Source organism: Trichosurus vulpecula, chromosome 7 (genome assembly GCF_011100635.1).
Source record: "Trichosurus vulpecula isolate mTriVul1 chromosome 7, mTriVul1.pri, whole genome shotgun sequence".
Lineage (NCBI taxonomy): Eukaryota > Metazoa > Chordata > Mammalia > Diprotodontia > Phalangeridae > Trichosurus > Trichosurus vulpecula.
This window is the reverse complement of record NC_050579.1, coordinates 261,711,293-261,731,993: the sequence shown is the minus strand read 5'-3', so window position 1 is coordinate 261,731,993 and position 20,701 is coordinate 261,711,293. Positions and strand designations below refer to the sequence as shown.

The window sequence follows — 20,701 nt, the reverse complement described above, 5'->3', positions numbered from 1 at the left end:
CAACTAGCTCTTAAGCACAGAGCTGCGTGTTTGAGATAAACGGACACTTATGTAACATGTAAAGATCTGCAATTTTTTAGGTAGAGTATCTTTTGATCTGATCTAACTACTCACTGATACAGGTACTACTTTCTCTATTTTGGAAGTGAGAAAGGAGGTAATTGCAGCCCAGTAGATTACCAAGTAGTTCAGAACAGACCCACCTGTGACACCCAATGTCTGTGACTTTGGGTGTTACTTAACCTCAGTGCTCTAGTTAACTAGGACTAAGCAGACAAAGCATCAACCTGTTTTCCCATAGTTTTACTGCAACCACAGGTCCAGTCCTTGCCCCTATTCAGATGAGCAAGGATCACATAGCTAATAAATGTTGAAAGTGAGTTTTGAACAAAGCTTAATGCCTGGCTCCAACTGGGGACGGGCAGGAAGGCAGCAGCTATTAAGCCCCACTATGTGAGGTACCAGTATTCCCATTTTAGAGATGAAGACACTGAAACACAGAAAGGTTGATTGCCCAGGGTCACACAGCTTGTGTCTGTAGCTGGAATTGAACTTGGGTTGTCCTGACTCCAAGACCTGGCCCATTGTTCTTTCCACGTGCTACATCTTCATATGACTAGATAGGTCTCCCTGAGCTGTGCATCCTCATGTCTTCTTCCTCTTTCCTTTATCAATTCTATCAGGTCATTCAGGGAATGTTTAAAAAAAAAAAGGAAGTTCAAGGGATGCACTGGTAGAAGAGAAAGAATACTGAACTTGATCTCCTAAGACCTGTGGTTCAGCCCTAGCTCTACCTCTTTTAAATGGTGTACTGCATCTTCATTTTGGTTTGTTACACATTTCTTTTTAAAAATAATTCATTTTTAGTTTTCAACATCCACTTCCATAAGATTTTGGGTTTTGTCTCCTCCTTCCCAAGATAACATGCAGTCTGATAGGCTCTTCTTATACATTCATATTAAACATTTTCACATTAGTCATGATACAAGGAAGAATTAAAACTAATGGGAAGAACCACAGGAATGAAGAAACACAACTAAATCACAAAAGGAGAGCAAATAGCACGCTTCCACCTGCATTCAGACTCCAAAGTTCTTTCTCTGGACGTGTATTGCTAGCTCTATGTTTTACTGTGCCTTTTAGCCTGTTTCCCCACTCTGTACAAAGGGGATGGACTTGAAGTTCTTTCCAGTTCTGACACTGTGTGGGTTTTAAGAGGTGACTACTGGCCTGAAAATAGGCTTGAGACTAGGAGGGTTTGGGAAGTGTCTAAAACCCTTTTCTTCCCAACTAGAGGAGAATGAGAGCTGCTCCAGGGTAGGACTCTTACCTCTCGTGCTTATTCTTCTTCTGATTTAAAAGAATCCTATCCTCCAGCCCCACTCCCTCCCCTTCCCAGGCATCACAGTCAGCAAGGATGATCCCAGCAGAGACATCTGCAATAACTGAAAAGGGGATGGGGAAAGGGGAAGGAGGTGATAGGGCAAAGAACCAGACATATGAACTCTCCCCTTGACCCACAGTTTATTGAATCTTGGGTATATTTGAGGATGGCTTATGACTAGGGGGAGGGGGTGGTACAGAGAGAACAGGGAGGAGGTAGTAGATCTCAAGCTGAAGGAAAAGTGGTAACAGGAAATCGGGGAAGCTGGTCCCCCATAAGCACCTGCCGTTCCACTCCTTTCTCAGTAATTGCTGCCAACCGGATTACGCCACCACTTGAGCCATCTCTCTCCATGGCCAAAGCAAGAGCTGGGGAAGAGAAATGACAGGTGAAAAAAAAAGGAGACAGGAATACAGGAGCCAAACCTGATTCGGGAAGAGACTAAGCAGGCCTAGAAGGCGACATCCTCACCATTGGCAGTGAACTGAAGACACTGCTTTTCATTCATACCCTCTTGATAGGTGGCATCCACATAGCCATAGATGTAGGAGCTACCTGAACCCCCAATGGAGAAAGGCTGCCGAACCATCATACCTCCCATGGGTACTGAGTATACCTGAAAATGGGACATACGGGAAAGGGTTAGTATATGCCACTAACCTATCTGGGGAACAGACAGACACTGACCATCTTTGGGGGGACAGGGGTGAGGAGGGTCATTTGGGAAGGTTCAATTAGAGAGACTAGAAATAAAAGAAGAAACAAACAAAAAGGGAGATCAAGGTAGAGGCTCTCACTGCCCTGTTCTAGGCTCCACTGATAGGTAGGATTCAAGCATCTAACCTGGCCCCCCTCATAGGGATCCCAGCCAGCCACGATGATCCCAGCCATGAGATCCTCTCGGTAACGATAACACATCTCCTTGAAGAGGTTAGCAGCTGTGTGGACCAGGGGAGGTTCGTTCAGTTCAATGCTATGAGGGTCAAGGGAAGGGGCATTGGTGCCCGATTAACTCAGGTGCGAGCCCTCTCTTCACCCCCAGACCCTTCTTTCTTCGAAGGACTCAGGCACCTGCCTCCCCGCCCCCACCCGTCACCACCTGTGGAAGCTGAGCTGGTAGGTGACCGCGTCCGCCACGGCCTGGGTGTCCGCCGCTGAGCCGGACCGGCAGCAGAAGATCCGGTCGTGGATAGGGGTCAGCTTGTCCGTGACTCGATTGGCGATGTACGACCTGGGCAGGGAAGGACAGTCAGGGGGCGGGGCCACCACTCTCGTCCTGCAGGGGGCTTGCGGAAGAGGGTCTCCCAGCCCACACAGACAAGCAGGGACTCACCCGGTGGTAGTCCTGGAGTCCGCTCCCAGGACCACGCCCCCATCAAACTGCACGGCCATGATGGTGGTCTGTGGGCGACAGCAACAAGAGCTAACGTTTACACTGCGCCTCCTCTGTGCTAAGCGCTCTACGAGCCCGGGAAAGGGGGGGGGAGGAGGGGCTACAAGTCTTACCCTCTTCACCTAGGCCCAAGACCCCCGCCACCCCAGCCGGCGTCCCACAGCTCCATCCCGCTACCATGTCACCGTTCCACGCCCCCAGGTTCCCCGCATTCCACCCCCAAAACCACCGGGACGCGAGCTCGGGGAGACCTCCACGGAGTCTTGGGGCGCTGGGCCCTCCCTCCCTCCCGGCTGCTTCCCGAGGTCCCCATCAGCCCCGCGCACTCCGCACAGCTCTCGCTCTTTCTCGCCCCGGCCGGCCTCACCCCGGTGGAGACGCCTCGATTCCCCCAGTCCGGGGCGAGGCCCATAGGCCCATAGGCTGGTCCGGGGCACGCTCCTCGAGCCGCTACTAGAGCCGAAGCCATTATTCCGCGGTTCTGGCGGCGTAGGCCCGGCGTGGTCGGAAAGCAACTGTCGCAAAGTGCTAGGTCACCGCCCCGCAGAGCCGGAAAGCGGCGCCAGCCGGGGGGCCGAGCGTGACGATCCCCGCGCGCCGCCGAGTGACGCAGAACGGCTGCGCGGAGCGGCCGTCGCGCCGCGGGGGGCGGGGCTTTGGGGCTTGGCCTCCGGGGCGCTGCTGGGCCGGCGCGTAGAGGTTTAGAGCTGCCGCGCCGAAGGTTGGTCCCAGGGCGGGTGGACCAGGTCGAAAGCCCGACCGCGACTTCCCGTCGGAAGGCGTATGGAGGATGTAGAGCGCCAGGCCCTAGCATTTAGAGCTGAGAGGTGCTTGGGGGGCAAGCGCGTTATCTTTTAAAATAAACATTTATTTCAATTTTTAAAAAACGTATTTCAAAGATATTTGTTTGTTGAAAGATACATCGGTCTTCCAGTACCAGCAATCATCAGCACATCTCTCCCTTCCCCTCCCAGAGAACCATCCATTATTACGAAGGAAAAAACAAACCAAAAAATTAAGAAAACCGATCGGTCCTCGGTAGAATTGTGCCCCCGATAGTGCCCCCACCGTTGCAAAGAAGGGAAGGCAACTCCAGGGAAAGGGGCCCCTTCTCATTGAAGAAAAAACTGGAAAGCAGAGTGGCGAAAGTTAGGTATTGAGAACCACTTTGATCCCCTCCCCCCATCACCTGATGTGTGGGTCAGAGACCCCCTACTCACATGAAAAATAGACAGAGACTGTTCTTGAGAAAAGGCAGAAAGGAGTTTGTTACTTTCTCATGAGATCAGCATGGCCCAAGATGATGCCAGAGTGTGTGTGTGTGTGTGTGTGTGTGTGTGTGTGTGTGTGTGTGTGTTTATGTGTGGCATACAGCTCAAAGCAAGTAATATAGACCCTAAGGCAGAGTCCCCCACCCTCCCATTGACTGGGTTTGTGTGTGTGTGTGTGTGTGTGTGTGTGTGTGTTTATGTGTGGCATACAGCTCAAAGCAAGTAATATAGACCCTAAGGCAGAGTCCCCCACCCTCCCATTGACTGGGTTTGGAGCTCACATTCTAAACAAAGAATCTTCCCAGCAACAGAAAGCAAAGAACAAAAAGAAACAGGCATGAGACCAGAGACTGGTATTCAGCAAAAAGGGAGTAACAGCTAAATAAACAGGACCTTGCCTGTATCTGTCCCCTGATGTAATTTCTTATCCCTACCTTCTCAGCGGAGCAGTTTCTAAAAATATAGGAGGAGTGCAGGGGTTGGGGGTGGATGGTAGGAGAGGTAAGGTCTTTTCCCATGCTGGGGGCAGGGCTTAACTATTTCAGTATTCTACTCACCTGAGAAAGGCCTAAAACCTGGATTGGCCAATCAGGACAAAGACATTTTTGGCCCAGTCTGACCTTAACCTACCATAATGTTTTGTGTGCTCCGGCATAACAGACATGCTTTGCTTTGCTCTCTGAGTGAACCCAAAATGCCCCTTCTTGTGTCAGCAACTACTAGGCCACAGGAAGCTAACCAGGAACATTTTTCTGTTTATGACTAGCAAGGATAAGGTGCCTTGAACCAGACCCTATCTTGAATAATGGAACTTTTCTTATCTTAGTATTTTTATAGACATGTGTTATGCTGTTATGATATATAGTCATGTTAATGATAAAAGAAACACAGATGTCCTGGAGCTATAACTTCAATTGACACCTTGACATTCTCTTATCTACTGTATTTACAACCTGTATTGTTAAGAATTCCTTTCTTATATTGTGGTTAACAGATACGGAAACTATAATTTTGGTTGATGCAGTTGTCTCAACTCCCATGCAATGCATGGTTCTCTGGCTTAATGAGAAATAAACACAATATAGCACATGTACAGCCTGATTCTTTTGGTTTCTTGTTCAAACTTTTGGTAAGGTGAACTCCCTTCTGTTTGTTCTTTGGACAAACCTTTGGTTAAGGGGGACCACATTCAGTTTGTAATTAGGACAAACCCTCGGTTAAAGGGGAAACTGATTCTATTTGTTTTACCTTTGGTAAATGGTTGACAGTATATAGATCAACGCTTCACACTGTACAGGGTGTCCAAAAGTCTTACTGCGGTTTTAAGCTTTAATATTTTTACAAAGACTTTTGGAACACCTAGTATAACAATATAAGTACTGAAAAGAAATTTGGACTGTACCTCGAAAGTCACCAAGTCATTTGGCCTACCATTTGGCCTGTACCCAAACTCTATCAAAGAATGATAGACATACAAAAACATCGATAGCAGCTCTTTTTGTAGTGGTAAAGAACTGGAAACTAAGGTGATATCCATTGATTGGGGAATGTTTTGACAAATTATGGTATACGAAGGTAGTAGAACTCTATTGTGCTGTAAAAAAATGAAGGAAGAGACAATTTCAGATAATGACATGGACAATGCACAATAACAACAGCATTGTAGAGTCAAAAATTTTTAAAGACTTTAAGAACTCCAATAAACTCCAGTGACCATCCTCAATTTTAGAGCACTGATGATGAAACATGCTACCCACTCCCTAACAGAAGAGAGACATAATTTAGGTACATGCCATGTGGAAATTTGTTTTATTTGAATATGTATATTTATTATAAAGGCTTTATTTTTTGTGAGGGAAAATTGAGAGGGAGAGAAGAGCTAGGGAGATGATTAAAAAAAAAGGAGGGTCATTAAAGCATTTCTTTTAAACTCAGAAGAAAACAGAAGGCTAGGAAAATTCATAGACAAGCAGAACAACTTTAAAAGTTAAATGTCGGATTTATTATATACTAAAAAAGAAAGCAAGCTGTATGTAGGATTTAGAATTTCATGCACGGTCCTCTTCTGGTCTACCTTGTATATGAAAATGCTTATTTTAGCCGTGTTTGTTAATGTTAGATTTTTTTAATTGAAAAAAAGAAAGACTATTCAAGAACAACAACAACAGATAAACTAAGGTCAAGTGAGAATGTTTTATTGAAACTGAATTTCCTCTAAGAAAAATTCTGTAATTTGGAATCCTTTTCTCAATCTCTAAAAAACTGACTTCCTGGTGATGAATTTGTCTTGGCCCCAAGAGTTCATGGAAACGTCCACCGCTGCATGAAGAGTGTAGGGAAGTAACCGCCTTTGGAAGGGGGAATATTCCAAGTCTCAAAAGCCCCAAGCCAGAAATCAGTGTCTGGGATGGAGTCTGGACTTTCCCAGTCTACCCATCCTATGCCTTCCAAAGATGGAACTCCCCTGACTATCTCTGCTCCTCTCTCTATCATCCGTCTCCTCTAGGGATCCTACCATGTCCAACACCTCGGCTCAATCTAAAACGTACGCGCACCTTTCCCTCTCCAGTAGTGAGGTGGAAAGAGCAGCGGACGAGAGGCAGGAGACCCGAGTACTCTTTCTCATCCTGCCACTGATTGCCTGTGTTACATTAGGCAGGCTGTTCACCTCTCTGGCTCAGTTTCTCCATCTGTGAAATGGATGTGTGGGATACTTGCCCTCTTTCCTCTGTAAAATGAAGAGGGTCGGACTAGAGAGCTTCAGGGAAAGGCAGCTTCGGTTTCTAGTCCTGGTCTAATCCTTTACACTGTGACCTTGAGCAAGTTAATTAACTTTTCTAAACCTTACTTTCTTCCTCTGTAAAATGGGAGTACTTACCTTGTCACAACTTTTAAAAAAAATTTAATAAGAAGGGCCTACTGTAGGCTGAGCCTCTTTATGTGCTGAAACAAAGTTTGTATAAGTATATACAGAATAAACAAAAAGAAAATAAATGCAAATACAAGACAGAGAGGGAGGGCACCAATTCCAACCTCATACTGCTTAGAAATAGCGTATTCCCCGGGGCAGCTAGGTGGTGTAGTGAGTAGAACACCGGCCCTGGAGTCAGGAGGACCAGAGTTCAAATGCGGCCTCAGACAATTGACACACGTACTAGCTGTGTGATGTTGGGCAAGTCACTTAACCCCAATTGCCCTGTCTTCCCCCCTGCAAAAAAAAAAAAAAAAGAAAGAAATAGCACATTTCCAGGTAAAGTATAATAAGCAGTAGGATGTTAATTGCACTACAGATGCAAATTGCTTTATGAGGTTCAAGACTAAAAAGGTTGTTATTTCCTGGGGTAGTCACTCAGCTTGTCCAAAACAGAATTCATTATTTTTTCCCCAAACCTACCCCTCTTCCAAATTTCCATATTTGGGGCATCAAGGTATCTCAGTAGATACAGTTCTGGGTCTGGAGTCAGGAAGACCCGAGTTCAAATTTCGCCTCCTTCGGATCTATAATGGCTGTGTGACCCTGGGCAAATCACTTAACCTTATGTCTGCCTCAGTTTCCTCAACTTTAAAATCATAATAGCCCCCACATCCCAGGGTGGTTGTAAGAATCAAATGAGATATTTGTAAAGTATTTGGCACAAGTGACTGACACATTAATAATAAATGCTACAGAAAAATGCTGGCTATTATTATCATTTCTGGTGAAGGCCTCACCCTTCCAGTCTCCCAGATCTGTAATTTTAGCATTATCCTGGACTCCTTATTTTCCCTCATCCCACGTATCGAATCAGTTGCCAAATCTTGTCATTTGTTTTTTATGGTTGTTTAGACATTTTCAGTCTCGTCTGATTCTTCGTGACCCCTTTTTGGGTTTTCTTGAGCAAAGATACTAGAGTGGTTTGCCATTTCCTTCTCTAGGTCATTTTACAAATGAAGAAACTGAGGCAAACAGGGCTAAATAACTTACCAGGACCATATGTCTGAGGGCAGATTTGAACTCAGGTCTTCCTGACTCCAGGTGCAGTGCTCTATCCACTTCACCACCTAATATTGCTTAAATTAGACCCTTTCTTCGTACCCACACAGCCACAACCTTTAGCTCCAGCCCTCCACACTCCTTCCCTAGACTTGTTTCAATTCCCTTCTAACAGATCTCCCGCCTCGGCTCCCCACCAGTCGTCCTCCACACAGCTGCAAAAAGTGATTTTTTTTAAGGCAAGTCTTTCCCAAGATCTTAGCGGTTCACTCTACTACTCAGTAAACCCCAATGGGCCCTTATTGGCCCTAGGATCAGATGAAAACGGTTTCGTTTTTAAATTCCTCCACAACCTGGCCCGATCTCCCTTTCTCATGTCCTTGTATGTTACTCCCTCTCCTGTATTCTACATGCTTCTCTCTGATCTTCACAAAAGGCACTCCGTCTCTCATTTCCCTGTCTTAGCATTATGGTGCCCCTCACCTGGAATTCACTGTCTCTTCATTTGTGCCTCATAGAATCCCTTTTTCGTTGTTCAAGACTCATAAAACAAAAAACAACAAAAAAAGAAATAGAAAAAAGGGCGCAGGGCGCACCGGCCCCGGAGTCAGGAGGACCTGAGTTCAAATCCGGTTTCAGACACTTGACACATGTACTAGCTGTGTGACCTTGGGCAAGTCACTTAACCCCAACTGCCCTGCCTTCCCCCCTGCAAAAACCAAAAACAACCAAAAAAAAAAACCCAAAGGAAAAAGACTCAGCTCCAGTAACACCCGCTACATGAAGCCTTTCTTGGCCCTACTAACTGCTAGTGCCAGCCCTCCCTCCCTCCCTTGCTTTTAACTACTTTGGGGTGGGATCATTGTATTTATTATCTTTATATTCAGCATACATATACTTGTATATGTTGTCGGCTCACCTATTAGAATGTAAACTCCTTGTGATTAGGGTTTGTTTCACTCTTTGTATTGGTATCCCCAGCACCTGGCCCAGTGCCTGGCACATAGAAGGTGATTGCTGATTGTAAAAAAAAGCTTCTCAAGCTATAATCCTCCATATAAATGTAGACCGTTATCCCCAACTGCCTCTGCTTGTATGGACACATGCAACTCACGCCTTGAAATGACAGTTGCTAAAAACGTTTTATTTACCCTACCTCCATCTGCCATCTGATGTTCACGAAAGATGCGAATGGAGGCTAAGAGTTTGCTTCATCCCAGGGCTGAGAGGCAGTGTCAGTGTGGGAGAGAGAGAAGGTGCTTAAGAAGTGGTGCTGCTCCCAGTCTGCTTCCTCTCTCCCACAGCTGGTCCCCACGCTCTAGGGGAACACAGAGTCCTTCTGTGGCCCTGCTACCTGCCCCTGGTAGGCTTCAGTGTAACTCCTGTCAGCATCCCCCTCTCAGCCAGCAGCCTTTGGGTTCGGTTGTAGACAGCCTCCAACACATCAGCTACCTGAGACAGGGCCTCCTGGGCCTCCTGATCACTGGATCCTGGGCATACAAGTACCAGTAGCTGGCTCCGACTGGGGAAGGCAAGGAAGGCTAAGTTTGCTGCCTGGCGGATCAGCCATCGGTGGTGGGGGCCTAGCACACTCCGATAGGCTGCCCCACACAGCGCTCCTATGTCTTCGTTCTGAACTCTGGTGATGCCACCCAGGCAGAGCTGGGCCCAGTGCAGGGCTCGGTGCAGGAGCACCAAGGTATAGAGACCAGAATGCAGTTTAGAGGGATCCCGTTCCCAGTCAGCCATGGCAGAGATGGTGTGATAATGGGTCCAGTGGGGGCCTCGGGAATAAGACTCGAGGATTGAGAGTTTTGCTGAGGCTTCCTGGGTGGCAAAGGCAAAGAGGGGGCCCAGGGGTTCCAGAAGCCTACAGGTGAAAGCAGATAGGAAGAAGAATGAGACTGCCAGGGAGACAGTCAGTCATTCAATCTCCAAGCATTTATTAAACACCTATGGTATGCCAGGAACTGCCCTAAATGCTGGGATTACAAAGAAAGGCTTTTGCCTTTTGGCAGTTAGTTCCCTGTTCTTAAGGAGCTCACAGGTTATTGGGGGAAACAACATGCAAGCAACTGTGCACAAAGAGGCTATATTCAGGACGAAGTACAGATAATACACAGGCGAAGGCTCTTCTGCTAACCTGGCAGGGCTTCTGCTTGAAGGTGGGATTTCAGCTGGGAAGAATGAATGATTCAAGAGTTGTACTCACGTGACTAGTTTCCTCCAACCGTCCAGAAACTGGGGCAGCTGCAGGTCTCCCTCACTTGTTAAACTCTCCCTGAAAGGCCTTATCACCTGCCCTGGTAGCTGCTCTGGGCCCAGGCAGCGAAGTTCACCAGATTTTAATCCAGGATCCACCTGTGGGAACGGGCGTGGGAGGGAAGGTGGGGAATTGGGGGCAGCCTCCAACGTCTGACTTGACCCCCTCTAACCTTAACTCCGCCCCCCCATATCCTGGAAAAATGAGGCCCTGTGCTGGTTTAACAAAAAATGTAGGTCCTATGATATTTTTGGTGGTAATGGTTCATCTGACAATTCCTTAGACCAAACTTTAAAAAAAAAACTATTCTCTAAATATATTACACAAAAATAAATAGGAAAGGTGCGATTTTTAAAAAAGACAAACCCTCAGCCTGAGCCCTCACCTGGGAGGTCAAGGACCTCTCTGGAACACCGAGCTCAGCCCTGAATCCACAGCCTGTGAGCTCATCTTCTGGGGAGGGGAGAGGGTGGTGGTGAAGGGGCACACACAGGGAGCAGGGGCAGAGGAAAGAATTGGGGATGGTTGAGCGTGGTTCTGGGGAAGTGAGGGAGCATAGACAATCACTCACTGACCTTCTCTCCCACCAGGTAGAACAGCCACATGAAGATGAAGATGGTGCCGGGAAGAGCACAGCTGAGCCAGTGCCTGGGGGCCCAAACTTTAGAGTCTGGGGGCAACAGCTTTAGTTGCATGGTCACTGTCCTGAATCCCTGCTGCCTCCCCAGCCCCTCTGGTCAGTACTTGTCCCTCTGACTCCTGGGTGGGTGGAGAAGAATCAGCCCCGCCTTGGATGGAAGGGGCTAATAATTAAGCTTTCTTTCAGTCCCCGTTGGCCTTTGACCCCAGGGAAGAGCCCAGGCCAGAAGTAAAAGGAAATAGTGTTTCTCTGCAATCCTATCAGACCCCTCCAGCCCTCTCTAGGGATCTAGGCACATGACCAAACCCTCAAATGTCCTTTTGGGCAGATCTATACCGACCCAAATCTGACTGACCACCTTAAAAGTATTTTGGTTCTCTGGTCAGTCCACCCACAAAACCACAGAAAGCTAAAAAAGTTGGTGGAGACCTCACAGATCATTTAATCTAATCCTGATCTGAGCGGAAATCCATCGTATAGCATCCCCATAAATGGTGTTCTAAAGGAAATAGTGTGGCTACCATAAAAGTTGCAAAAAGTTCCTACCCTTCGATGTAACGATCCTGATCTTGTGTTTAAAGGGTCTCATGACAGAAAGAAAGGACCCACCTGAACACAAATATTCCTGGCAGTACTATGAGTAATAGAGGGAAAAAAAGGAGGAACATTATATGACCAACTATTGAAAATGGCTAAAATAAATTTTGCTACATAAAGGCTCTGAGGCTACTATGCCAACTTGAACTCAGACTGGCAGGCTGGGTCCCCAGAGGTGGGGCTTGCTAATTGACATCTTCAGGTATATAGGGGCAGCCCTTTGGGGTTGGGCTAATATTCCAAGCCTCCATGAGGATTGGTATAAAAATTTCTCTGCGCATCCTTGTACCCTTGGAGATCTTCTTGAAGTCACTGGCAAATTTCCTCTGGGTCTCTATACAAAAGGGCAAAAATATTTCCCCACTGGATCCCAAATAGAATTCTAAACTCCTCTAGCAATAAGAGAAGCAAGACCAATTCAAGAGGAGAGAAAACAGGAGCAGGTAAATCTGGAGCCGGTTGGGGGCTCCCAAAAGTGGTTCAACACCTGGGGTCAATGTTCAGCTTCTAGATTGTCAAGCAAACCTCATCCAACGTACCTACATTCCGTAAGGATCTCATGCTCAGTTCTGGTGGAGCGGCCAATTAAAATGTTTTTCACCATCACAAAATCAGTCAATAGGAAATAGTCTGAATACCTGCACATGCTCTGAAATAGGGGAAAAGTGTCCTTCCATCAAGTATTTCCAGAAATTGTTTCAACAACTAGGTTGATAAGAGGCAAAGCATATTGTGATACTCTAAGGCGGAGGTGTCCAACACTGCCCATAGGCACGAGGCCCACATCCCCAAGTGCCCCCAATCAGATTAAAATGTAATTGGGAGGGGCAGCTAGGCAGTGAATAGAGCACCGGCCCTGGAGTCAGGAGGACCTGAGTTCAAATCCGGCCTCAGACGCTTGACACTTACTAGCTGTGTGACCTTGGGCAAGTCACTGAACCCCAATTGCCTTGCCTTTCCTCCTCCCAAAAAAAAATGTAATTGGGAGATACTTAATAAAGCAAATAAAGATACAAAAAACCAGATAATATTAATAGGTGGTTTTCTAAGTCAAATGTGCCGCAGGCATGGATCCTTACGTAGGGTTTAGTGGCCCCTGTTTCTATTTGAGTTTGACGCCGTTGCTCTGACCAGTCCCTTCTCTATGTCAAGGCATTAGAATATGATCACACCTTAACAAATGATGACTATGAAAAACAAAGAAATGTGGGAAGGCTTACGCGGAACACTATAGAGTGAAGAAAATAGAATTAAAATAATAATAGACATACTGACTTCAAATATTTAGAACAATCATATCAAACAGCAGTCCAATTAATGATAAATACAGAAGACAATCTTGATGTTATCTTTTTTTGGCCACTATTTTGTTAAATGTGAATGCACACGGCCTTCTATTTCCTTTGCTAACAGGTAATCACAAAATCTAACAAATAGGCTTAGAGGCCGTCAAGTCCAACCCATATCTGACTAAAAGTGTCTTTCCCTAGGCAGTGGTCCTCCCATGGCACCACTGTGCCTCAAAATAGTGGGCCAGTTTTTGTATGAAGGTCTCCAATTAAGAGAAACCTCCTACTTTCTGAGGCATCTCATTGCACTTTTGTATAGCTTTAATTTTAGGAAGTGTGTGTGTGTGTGTGTGTGTGTGTGGCTAGGTGGCACATTAGATGTTTTTCTGCTCTTACTACATTATTCTCTTTCTAAACTGGATCTCTTAGATATAGTCAAACACGCTTTTTCTCTGTTCCTTACAAAAAGCTTCTCTCAGCTCTTTTGTCTTTGCAAGGGTGATCTCCTATACAGGCACACCTTGGAAACATTGTGGGTTTGGTTCCGGACCACTGTAATAAAGTGACTATTACAATAAAGCAAGTCACACGAATTTTTTTGTTTCCCAGAGCATAAAAAAGTTATGCTTACATTATATTGTAGTCTATCAGGTGTGCAATAGTATTATGTTTGAAAAAAAACAAAGTATATACCTTAATTTAAAAATATAGATAAAAACGCTAACCATCACCTGAGCCTTCAGCAAGTTGTAATCCTTTTGCTGGTGGAAGGTCTTGCCTCACTCTCGATGATGTTGACTGATCAGGGTGGTGGCTGCTGAAGGTTGAGGTGGCTGTGGCAATTCCTTAAAGTAAAACAATGAAATTTGCCAAATGGATGGACTCTTTTTTTCACTTGAACACTTAAAGGTTGTAAGTAAGGTAGATTTTAGTGTGTATGAAGTGGATTTTTGCTATTATTTCTTAGAGTTCAGTTTCCCAGCATCTGTGGCCATAACAATCTCTGTTTCCCAGGTACTAGATATGAGTTCCCAGGCTTATGGTTCAAAACATCTCCACCACGCTTACGCAGCATTATATAAGGATAAATAATATAAACATGTGTGCTGAAACTGTAAACATCCACTGAGACTGCACGGTGAGATGTAGGGATGAGGTGATGTAAACTTGTGAGGCTATTGCTGGCAATATGCCTTCTTTGTCTGTTGCCCTATAAAACAGGTGGTCAGTGGTCAGTGAGTTGGGGAACCTTTATGGTTGAATGCACAAGCTGGGATGCTATGTGTCTCAAATGGCCCCCATCAAGGATTAGGAGGGGGGAATCTGTGTTTGCCTCAGTGGGCCCCCATTGAGGCTTGAGGGAATTTAGGGGAACCCTTTAGGGTTGAATGTGCAAGTTGTGCCTGTCTTGATTGACCCCATCGAGACGTGGGGGTAGTTGCACCCCTCCCCCCCCCCGCCCCTCGCCGGCCCCTGCGAGAAGAGTGATTAGGAATATTGTAGGAGTTTGGAATACTTCTGTTATCAGCAATACTGTTAGAGAAAACTAGACTAGAATAAAGCTTATTATTAACCCCTTTGAAGCTGTCTTTCCTGTCTGATCAAATCAAGAGCGAACCTGTTAGAGGCTGGAGTCTAAACCTCCAGTGTCTCCTGTGTATTGTCTGTCTAACAGAGGCCATCACAGGATTAACTGGCCTGATTTTGTGTCTCAGGGAATAGAGAGGTCTGAGGAGAGGAAGAGAAATAGGAATGGCCTGGTGAAGTAGTCAGAACACACACACACACACACACACACACACACACTAAACATTTATCGATTAAATTCATTGTTTTACATGGCGCCCCAAAACAATTGTAATAGTAACATCGAAGATCACTGATCACAGATCACCACAACACATATAATAATAATAATAAAAGTTTGAAATATTGTGAGAATTATCCAAATATGACACAGAGACGCAACGTGTGCACATGTTGTTGGAAAAATGGCACCTAACAGACTTGCTTATGGCAGGGTGGCCACAAATCTTCAGTTTGTAAAAAATGCAGTATCTGCAAAATGCAATATCTGTGAAGCACAGAAAAGCAAAGTGCAATAAAGTGAGGTATGCCTGGACCTGACTTTCACTCCCTCCTCGCCTCTCTGTGTCTCATAGAATCCTTCTCTTCCTTGAAGGCTCGATTCAAGTGTTACGGACTACTGTAAGTGAAGCCTTTCTTGATCCCTTTAAATGCTACTGTCCTCTCTCTCCCTAATTACCTTGTATTTAATTACTTCGTATTTATTTGCATTTATTCTCTTTATGTTTATTTTTTATATGACATTTTATACTTTTATACGACATTGTCTCCTCCATTAGAAGTAAGCGCCTTGTTTCATTCTTTGTATTTGTATCTCTTGCACCAGAGTGATGGATTGATTGAAGTGATGAAACACCCTTCATTCCTGTCGATGAATAGGAGAGGAATGCCAAATACATTGTGTTAGAGCAAAAAGAGAATCATTTGGCCTTGTGTTTTAGTGGTCAGATAGATTATAAACAATATTTATTATGTCAGGTAGCTGTTTGGATATACTGGGGCAACTAAGTGTGAAGTACATAGAGTGCCAGGCCTGAAGTCAAATATGGCCTTGGACACTTGTTAGATACGTGACTCTGGACCCTGTTTGCCTCAGTTTCCTCATCTGTAAAATGAACTAGAGAAAGAAATGGCAAACCACTCCAGTATCTTGGCAAAAGTCTAAATGGGGTCACAAAGTCAGAAATGACTGAACAACAACAATCAACTAAGTGTCCCCCCCCAAAAGGTGGGCTGGAAAGTTCTAGAAATTATACATATATTTATAATAATTTGTATTATGATTATATTTATAAAATTCTAATATTTATATTTATATTTATTAATATTTATATAATTCTAATATTAATATGTTGGTGTTATATTATCATATATTAATATTACTTGATAGTGAAATATATAATATATTTATAAATACCTTAGGTTTGTATTATATTTATAAATCAAGAAGAGTGTTTATAAAAAAGAGGAAAAAAGTCAAGGATACATTTGTGATAATATTAGATCATGATAATAAATCTCCTTACAGTCCTCATAACAAAGGGGCATAGGGGTAAGGATAGGACCAGCAAAATGATAAAATAGTTGTCTTCCACATTCCACTTTCAAAAGAAAGGCAATACACACCAAATTGGGCATAATTAAAGCTGGATCCAAAGAATAAGAAAACAGCATTTAGTCACTAAGTACTTTTACCTCCTGGAGTAAAATAGCAAATAGGGCTATTTGAGATGTTTTGTTTTCTGTGTTTAAACTGATGCTTCTTGAGTTCTGCTATGTCATGTGTATGTATGTCTTGTGTGTGTGTGTGGGGGGGTATAATAGGAAATAAGCAGCTGTTCTATACCCCATACGCATATTATACGTTGAATATCTTTCCATGAAGAACCTCGTTCTCCCCACAGTTTGGGGAGACTAAAGATGAGTCATGCCTAAGCTTTGTTTTAGAAAATTTTCCAGAATTACTCTGGGGTGGAGGTGGGGACAACAAGCCAGAAATACAACAATTTTGCATTCAACTTAGATCTGTACTCTCTAAACAACTCGCAATGTCTGAATCTCCTGGCCTGCCAAGTAATGGCTTTCTTTCAGTCCTTCAGGTTCAGGATTATCCTGTCATTAGAGAGGTACTCCCAGATTTTCCAATATTTAAGGATGGCACCCAGAGAATTCTCCTCATCATTTCCCACCCAGCTACTTTTCTGAACTTCGTCTTCTCCAGAAACTCATCATTCTGTTAGAAGCTCACCCCTCTTCAAATCATTTCCCACCCAATCTGCAATCATCATGCACCTTGGTCCAGTAAAGACAGAGGATCTTTCCTCATTCAGGTTTTTATGTGTTGTTTCTCCCATTACACTGTGAGTTTCTTGAGGATAGGGACTGTCTTACGTCTTTCTTTGTATCATTGACACTTAACACACACAGTGTCTGGCACAGAGTAGGCACTTAAGAAATGTTTATTGACCCTCATTGACTCAGTGGTCATTTTCTCCTCTGGTATAGAAGCCACCTCCTGAAGGGCCATTGGCATCCATGACAGGAACTCTCAAACTCTCGGACTCACACAGTAGCTGAAATGCCTATTTATCAGAATCTCTGGTCACAAGCCCTATTCTTAGGGAACATGTTCTCACTGGTGTGTACTTGCAGCTGCCATTGCCACTGAAAGAGGAGGGGAATTTATGTTCCACTCCACTACAAGTCCAAGCAGAGAAATCATTGGATCAGAGCTGTTTTTTTTCTCAGCTCCTCTTTCAGCCTACAGAATAGTCAGCTCATCTGACTCAGTCATCCATCTCCTTCAACACCCCTTCCCCCACCAGGAGCCAACAATAGGAATGCTGCGTCATCTCACGAAGGTGTATATGCTCCTCAAGGAACCAGAGCACGTGTTCCACGGAAAGGATGTACAGCTCCATGAAAACCCTGGTCTATCCCTGCTACAGAGGCATTCCAGCAGACAAGAGCACAGAGAGGTAAATAGCACATTCAACTTGCAAACACCCTCAAACAAGATGAAGACGGAAGGCTAAATGAGTGCAGTTAGCAAGAAAAAGACGAAGCAATGGGATGATTTTTTTTCATGTTACAGTGGGCAGAGGGTTAAAAGAAAAAAAAACCGAAGTGGTCATTAAGGGATAAAAAAAATAAAAATATTAAAGGTTTAAGATGGAGAAAGAGCTGAATTAATATTACATGGATTAGATCCCATCCTCACCTGCAAGTGGGATTGCACAGTGGGAACTCTCTTGAGCAGGGAGAGGGAAGATAAGGCAAGGGGGAGCTGGAGATGCACCCCCATCCAGTGTGGAAGTGAGCAGAGAATGCACAGTAATTTCTTTAGTCTTGCAACACAAGTTGAGGTAAGTGGAAAATAAGCATAAAAGCAATGGAAAGGAGGGCCTGGGATATGAATTGAAGGCTGAGGTTAGAATCAGGGAGCATCTCCTTTAGAGACCATTTCTTGTTACCATAGCAACACTAGAAGACCCTCTGACTTAGTGACTGATCAATACAATAATCCACCACAATTCCAAAGTATTCATGATAACGAATTCTATCTACTTCCAGATACAGAATTGATTGACTCAGCGTGCAGACTGAACTATATTTTTTCTTTCCTTTTCTTTTTTCCCCTGAATATGAATAATACTGAAATATGTTTTGCATGATTTCATATGTATAATGGATGTTGTGGTTCTTGTCTTCTCAATGGGTGGGGGAGGGACAGAGGAAGGAGGGGAAGAATTTGGAACTGAAAATAAAAATAAAATTGAATTTAAAAAAAGGCATTGAAAGGGAGCCATTAAAGAATGTCTCATGGAGGATGTGGGTGAGGGAGGTGGGTGTATATCCCATAATAGTGTTTTGCTTTGTAAAATGAACAGAACACCCTAGAAAATGTATACCTTTCAGGACTGAATCCTACCCTAGAGGAGGAGAGGATGTAGGGTCTCCTGGGGCAGCCAGTACCCAGGGTAGTAGGGAAGGATATAGAACCAGACAAAGGATAATGCGGCCTTTGTGAGCCTGTGGGTGAACATGGTAACGGCCCCAAACAGTACTAGGCCTCATGCCGTGGTATAGAAATTAACTCCTACCATGTGACACTGCTCCCTTCACAAACTGATGTTTTTGAGATCATAGCATAAAAAAATCAAACAAACATATAAGTGGGAGGGAGGAGAGAGTAAGATCTACAATTTAAATAGCATAGAAGTGGGACCAAGAAGAGAGGGACAATTTGGTGTTCATGTTCTACCTTCCTAAAGACTGCCTTTTGGACATCTCAAACTGGCTGTTCTGTAGACATCTTAAACTCAGCATGTTCAAAACTGAACTCACTGTCTTCTTTTATCACCCCCTTCCTGCTTTTCTGATTACTGTGGAGGGCGACACTATCCTCCTTGTCACCCAGACTTGAGATCAAGGTGTCATTCTCTACTCCTCCCTGTCTCTCACCAATGTTTCCAATCTCTTGCCAAGTCTTGTCAATTGTCTATTATAGGCTTCCTTCTCTCCTCCGACAATGAGTCCACTCCGGTCCCGGCTATCATCCCCTCACATCTGGCTCTGCCTGCCTTAAATCTCTCCCCACTGCAGGCTTCCTCCACTCAGCTCTCAAACCGATATTCCTAAAGCACAGGTTCAATCATATCAAACCTCCCTCCTCACCCCAATCGACTCCAGTAGTTCCCTATCACTTCCAAGGTTAAACATAAAATCCTCTGGCTTTTAAAGCTCTTCACAATCTGACCTTTCGTACCCTTGCCTTATATAAATAGCAAAATTCTCTGGCCTTATTTTCCTGACTGAGGTTGGCAACATCTCCCTCTCATGAGCCCTGAAGGGTTGAGATGTCTCTCTTCTTAAGACTACGAGCTCTACTATGTGTATAAAAATATTTATAGCAGCCTTTTTAGTGGTGGCAAAGAATTGGAAATTGACAGGATGTCCATCAATTGGGGAATGGCTGAACAAGTCGTTACATATGGTTGTGATAGAATATTACTGTGCTTTAAGAAATGATTAGCAGGACGCTCTTAGGAAAAACATTGAAAGACTTACATGAACTGATGCGAAGGAAAATGAGCAGAACCAGGAGAACATTGTATGATGCTCTACTATGAATAACTTAGCTATTCTCAGCAGTACAATGACCCAAGACAATTCTATAGGACTTATGATGAAAGATTCTGTCTATCCCCAGAGAAAGAACTGGTATAGCTTGAATGCAGATCAAAGATACATTTTCTTTACTTTCTTTATTTTTCTTGGGTTTTTTTGTCAGTATTTTCTTTCACAGAATGACTTACATGGAAATATATTTTGTGTGACTACACATGTATAACCTGTGTCAAATTGCTTGACTTCTCAATGAGGAGGGAGGGACGGGAGAGAATTTGGAACTCAAAATTTAGAAAACAAAAGAACGTTAAAATTGTTTTTACATGTAATTGGGAAAAAATAAAATATTAAATAAGATTTTTAAAAAGTACCTGGCTTTTGTGTATAGCCCAAAGGTCAACATTAATTTAAAACAGTTTCATGTTGGCTCCAATACCATTCCTGCAATTTTAAATTATAATACCATTCAGGTTGCATTTCTGATTCTCTAGTCTACTGATTCTCCACTATCTAAAAGTTTGTTTTTTGAATAAATCTTCCCCCCCCCCCAATCTCTACATACATACCTCCTGTCAAAGTGTTGTATGGCATGTTTAAAAAATAATAAAGTGAAGTTACATTTAAAAAGAAAAAAGACTATCAGTTCCAGCCCCCCATTCTAGATGTGTTTCCTCTCACTGTTAACTGTCAGTGACTTGCATCCCAGTTCTACTTAATCAATTAATATCAATTGGCTTTTACAAAGGGATATTCTTAAAGCTCAGATTTAATGTGATTTCTATATAGCAGAGGTCTCCCCCCACAAATACACATATGGTATCATTACTAGATGAGTCTGCATTTTTCTTACCATTTCCTTGGGGCAGCAATGCTGGGATTGCTGCAAAACGCAGCATGAATTCAACCCCTGGACTTTGGGTGACTTGCTACTCTGACTTTTCTTTCTAAATTTCAATTCATTTTTTTTCATTCAACAGAAATTTGCTTTCTCTCCCTCTCATCTTCTCTCCCCTCACAACTGAACATGTACAGCCAAGCAAAACAAATTTCACCTTGGCCATGTAAAAAAATGTCTTATTCTGCACTGTGAGTCTTTCACCTCTCTCTTAGGGGGTGTGAGCAGTATCATTTCATCATGAGGTCTCTGGAATTGTGGTTGACCATTGGGTTGATC

General features: G+C 44.0%; 2 protein-coding genes across 2 annotated transcripts; both read right to left on the bottom strand.

Moving 5' to 3' along the window:
- Positions 1-1,502: 1,502 nt before the first annotated feature.
- PSMB6 (proteasome 20S subunit beta 6) lies at positions 1,503-3,288 on the bottom strand. The gene is made up of 6 exons (XM_036767448.1): positions 3,145-3,288; positions 2,718-2,785; positions 2,484-2,615; positions 2,228-2,357; positions 1,856-2,000; positions 1,503-1,752 (listed from the first exon to the last, which is right to left on the bottom strand). Exons 1-6 carry the CDS (start codon positions 3,244-3,246, stop codon positions 1,610-1,612), a joined length of 720 nt encoding a protein of 239 aa, XP_036623343.1. The 5' UTR covers positions 3,247-3,288; the 3' UTR covers positions 1,503-1,609.
- Positions 3,289-9,144: 5,856 nt separating this feature from the next.
- On the bottom strand, positions 9,145-11,035 carry GLTPD2 (glycolipid transfer protein domain containing 2). The gene is made up of 3 exons (XM_036767709.1): positions 10,860-11,035; positions 10,234-10,382; positions 9,145-9,891 (listed from the first exon to the last, which is right to left on the bottom strand). Exons 1-3 carry the CDS (start codon positions 10,977-10,979, stop codon positions 9,372-9,374), a joined length of 789 nt encoding a protein of 262 aa, XP_036623604.1. The 5' UTR covers positions 10,980-11,035; the 3' UTR covers positions 9,145-9,371.
- Between the last annotated feature and the right edge of the window lie 9,666 nt (positions 11,036-20,701).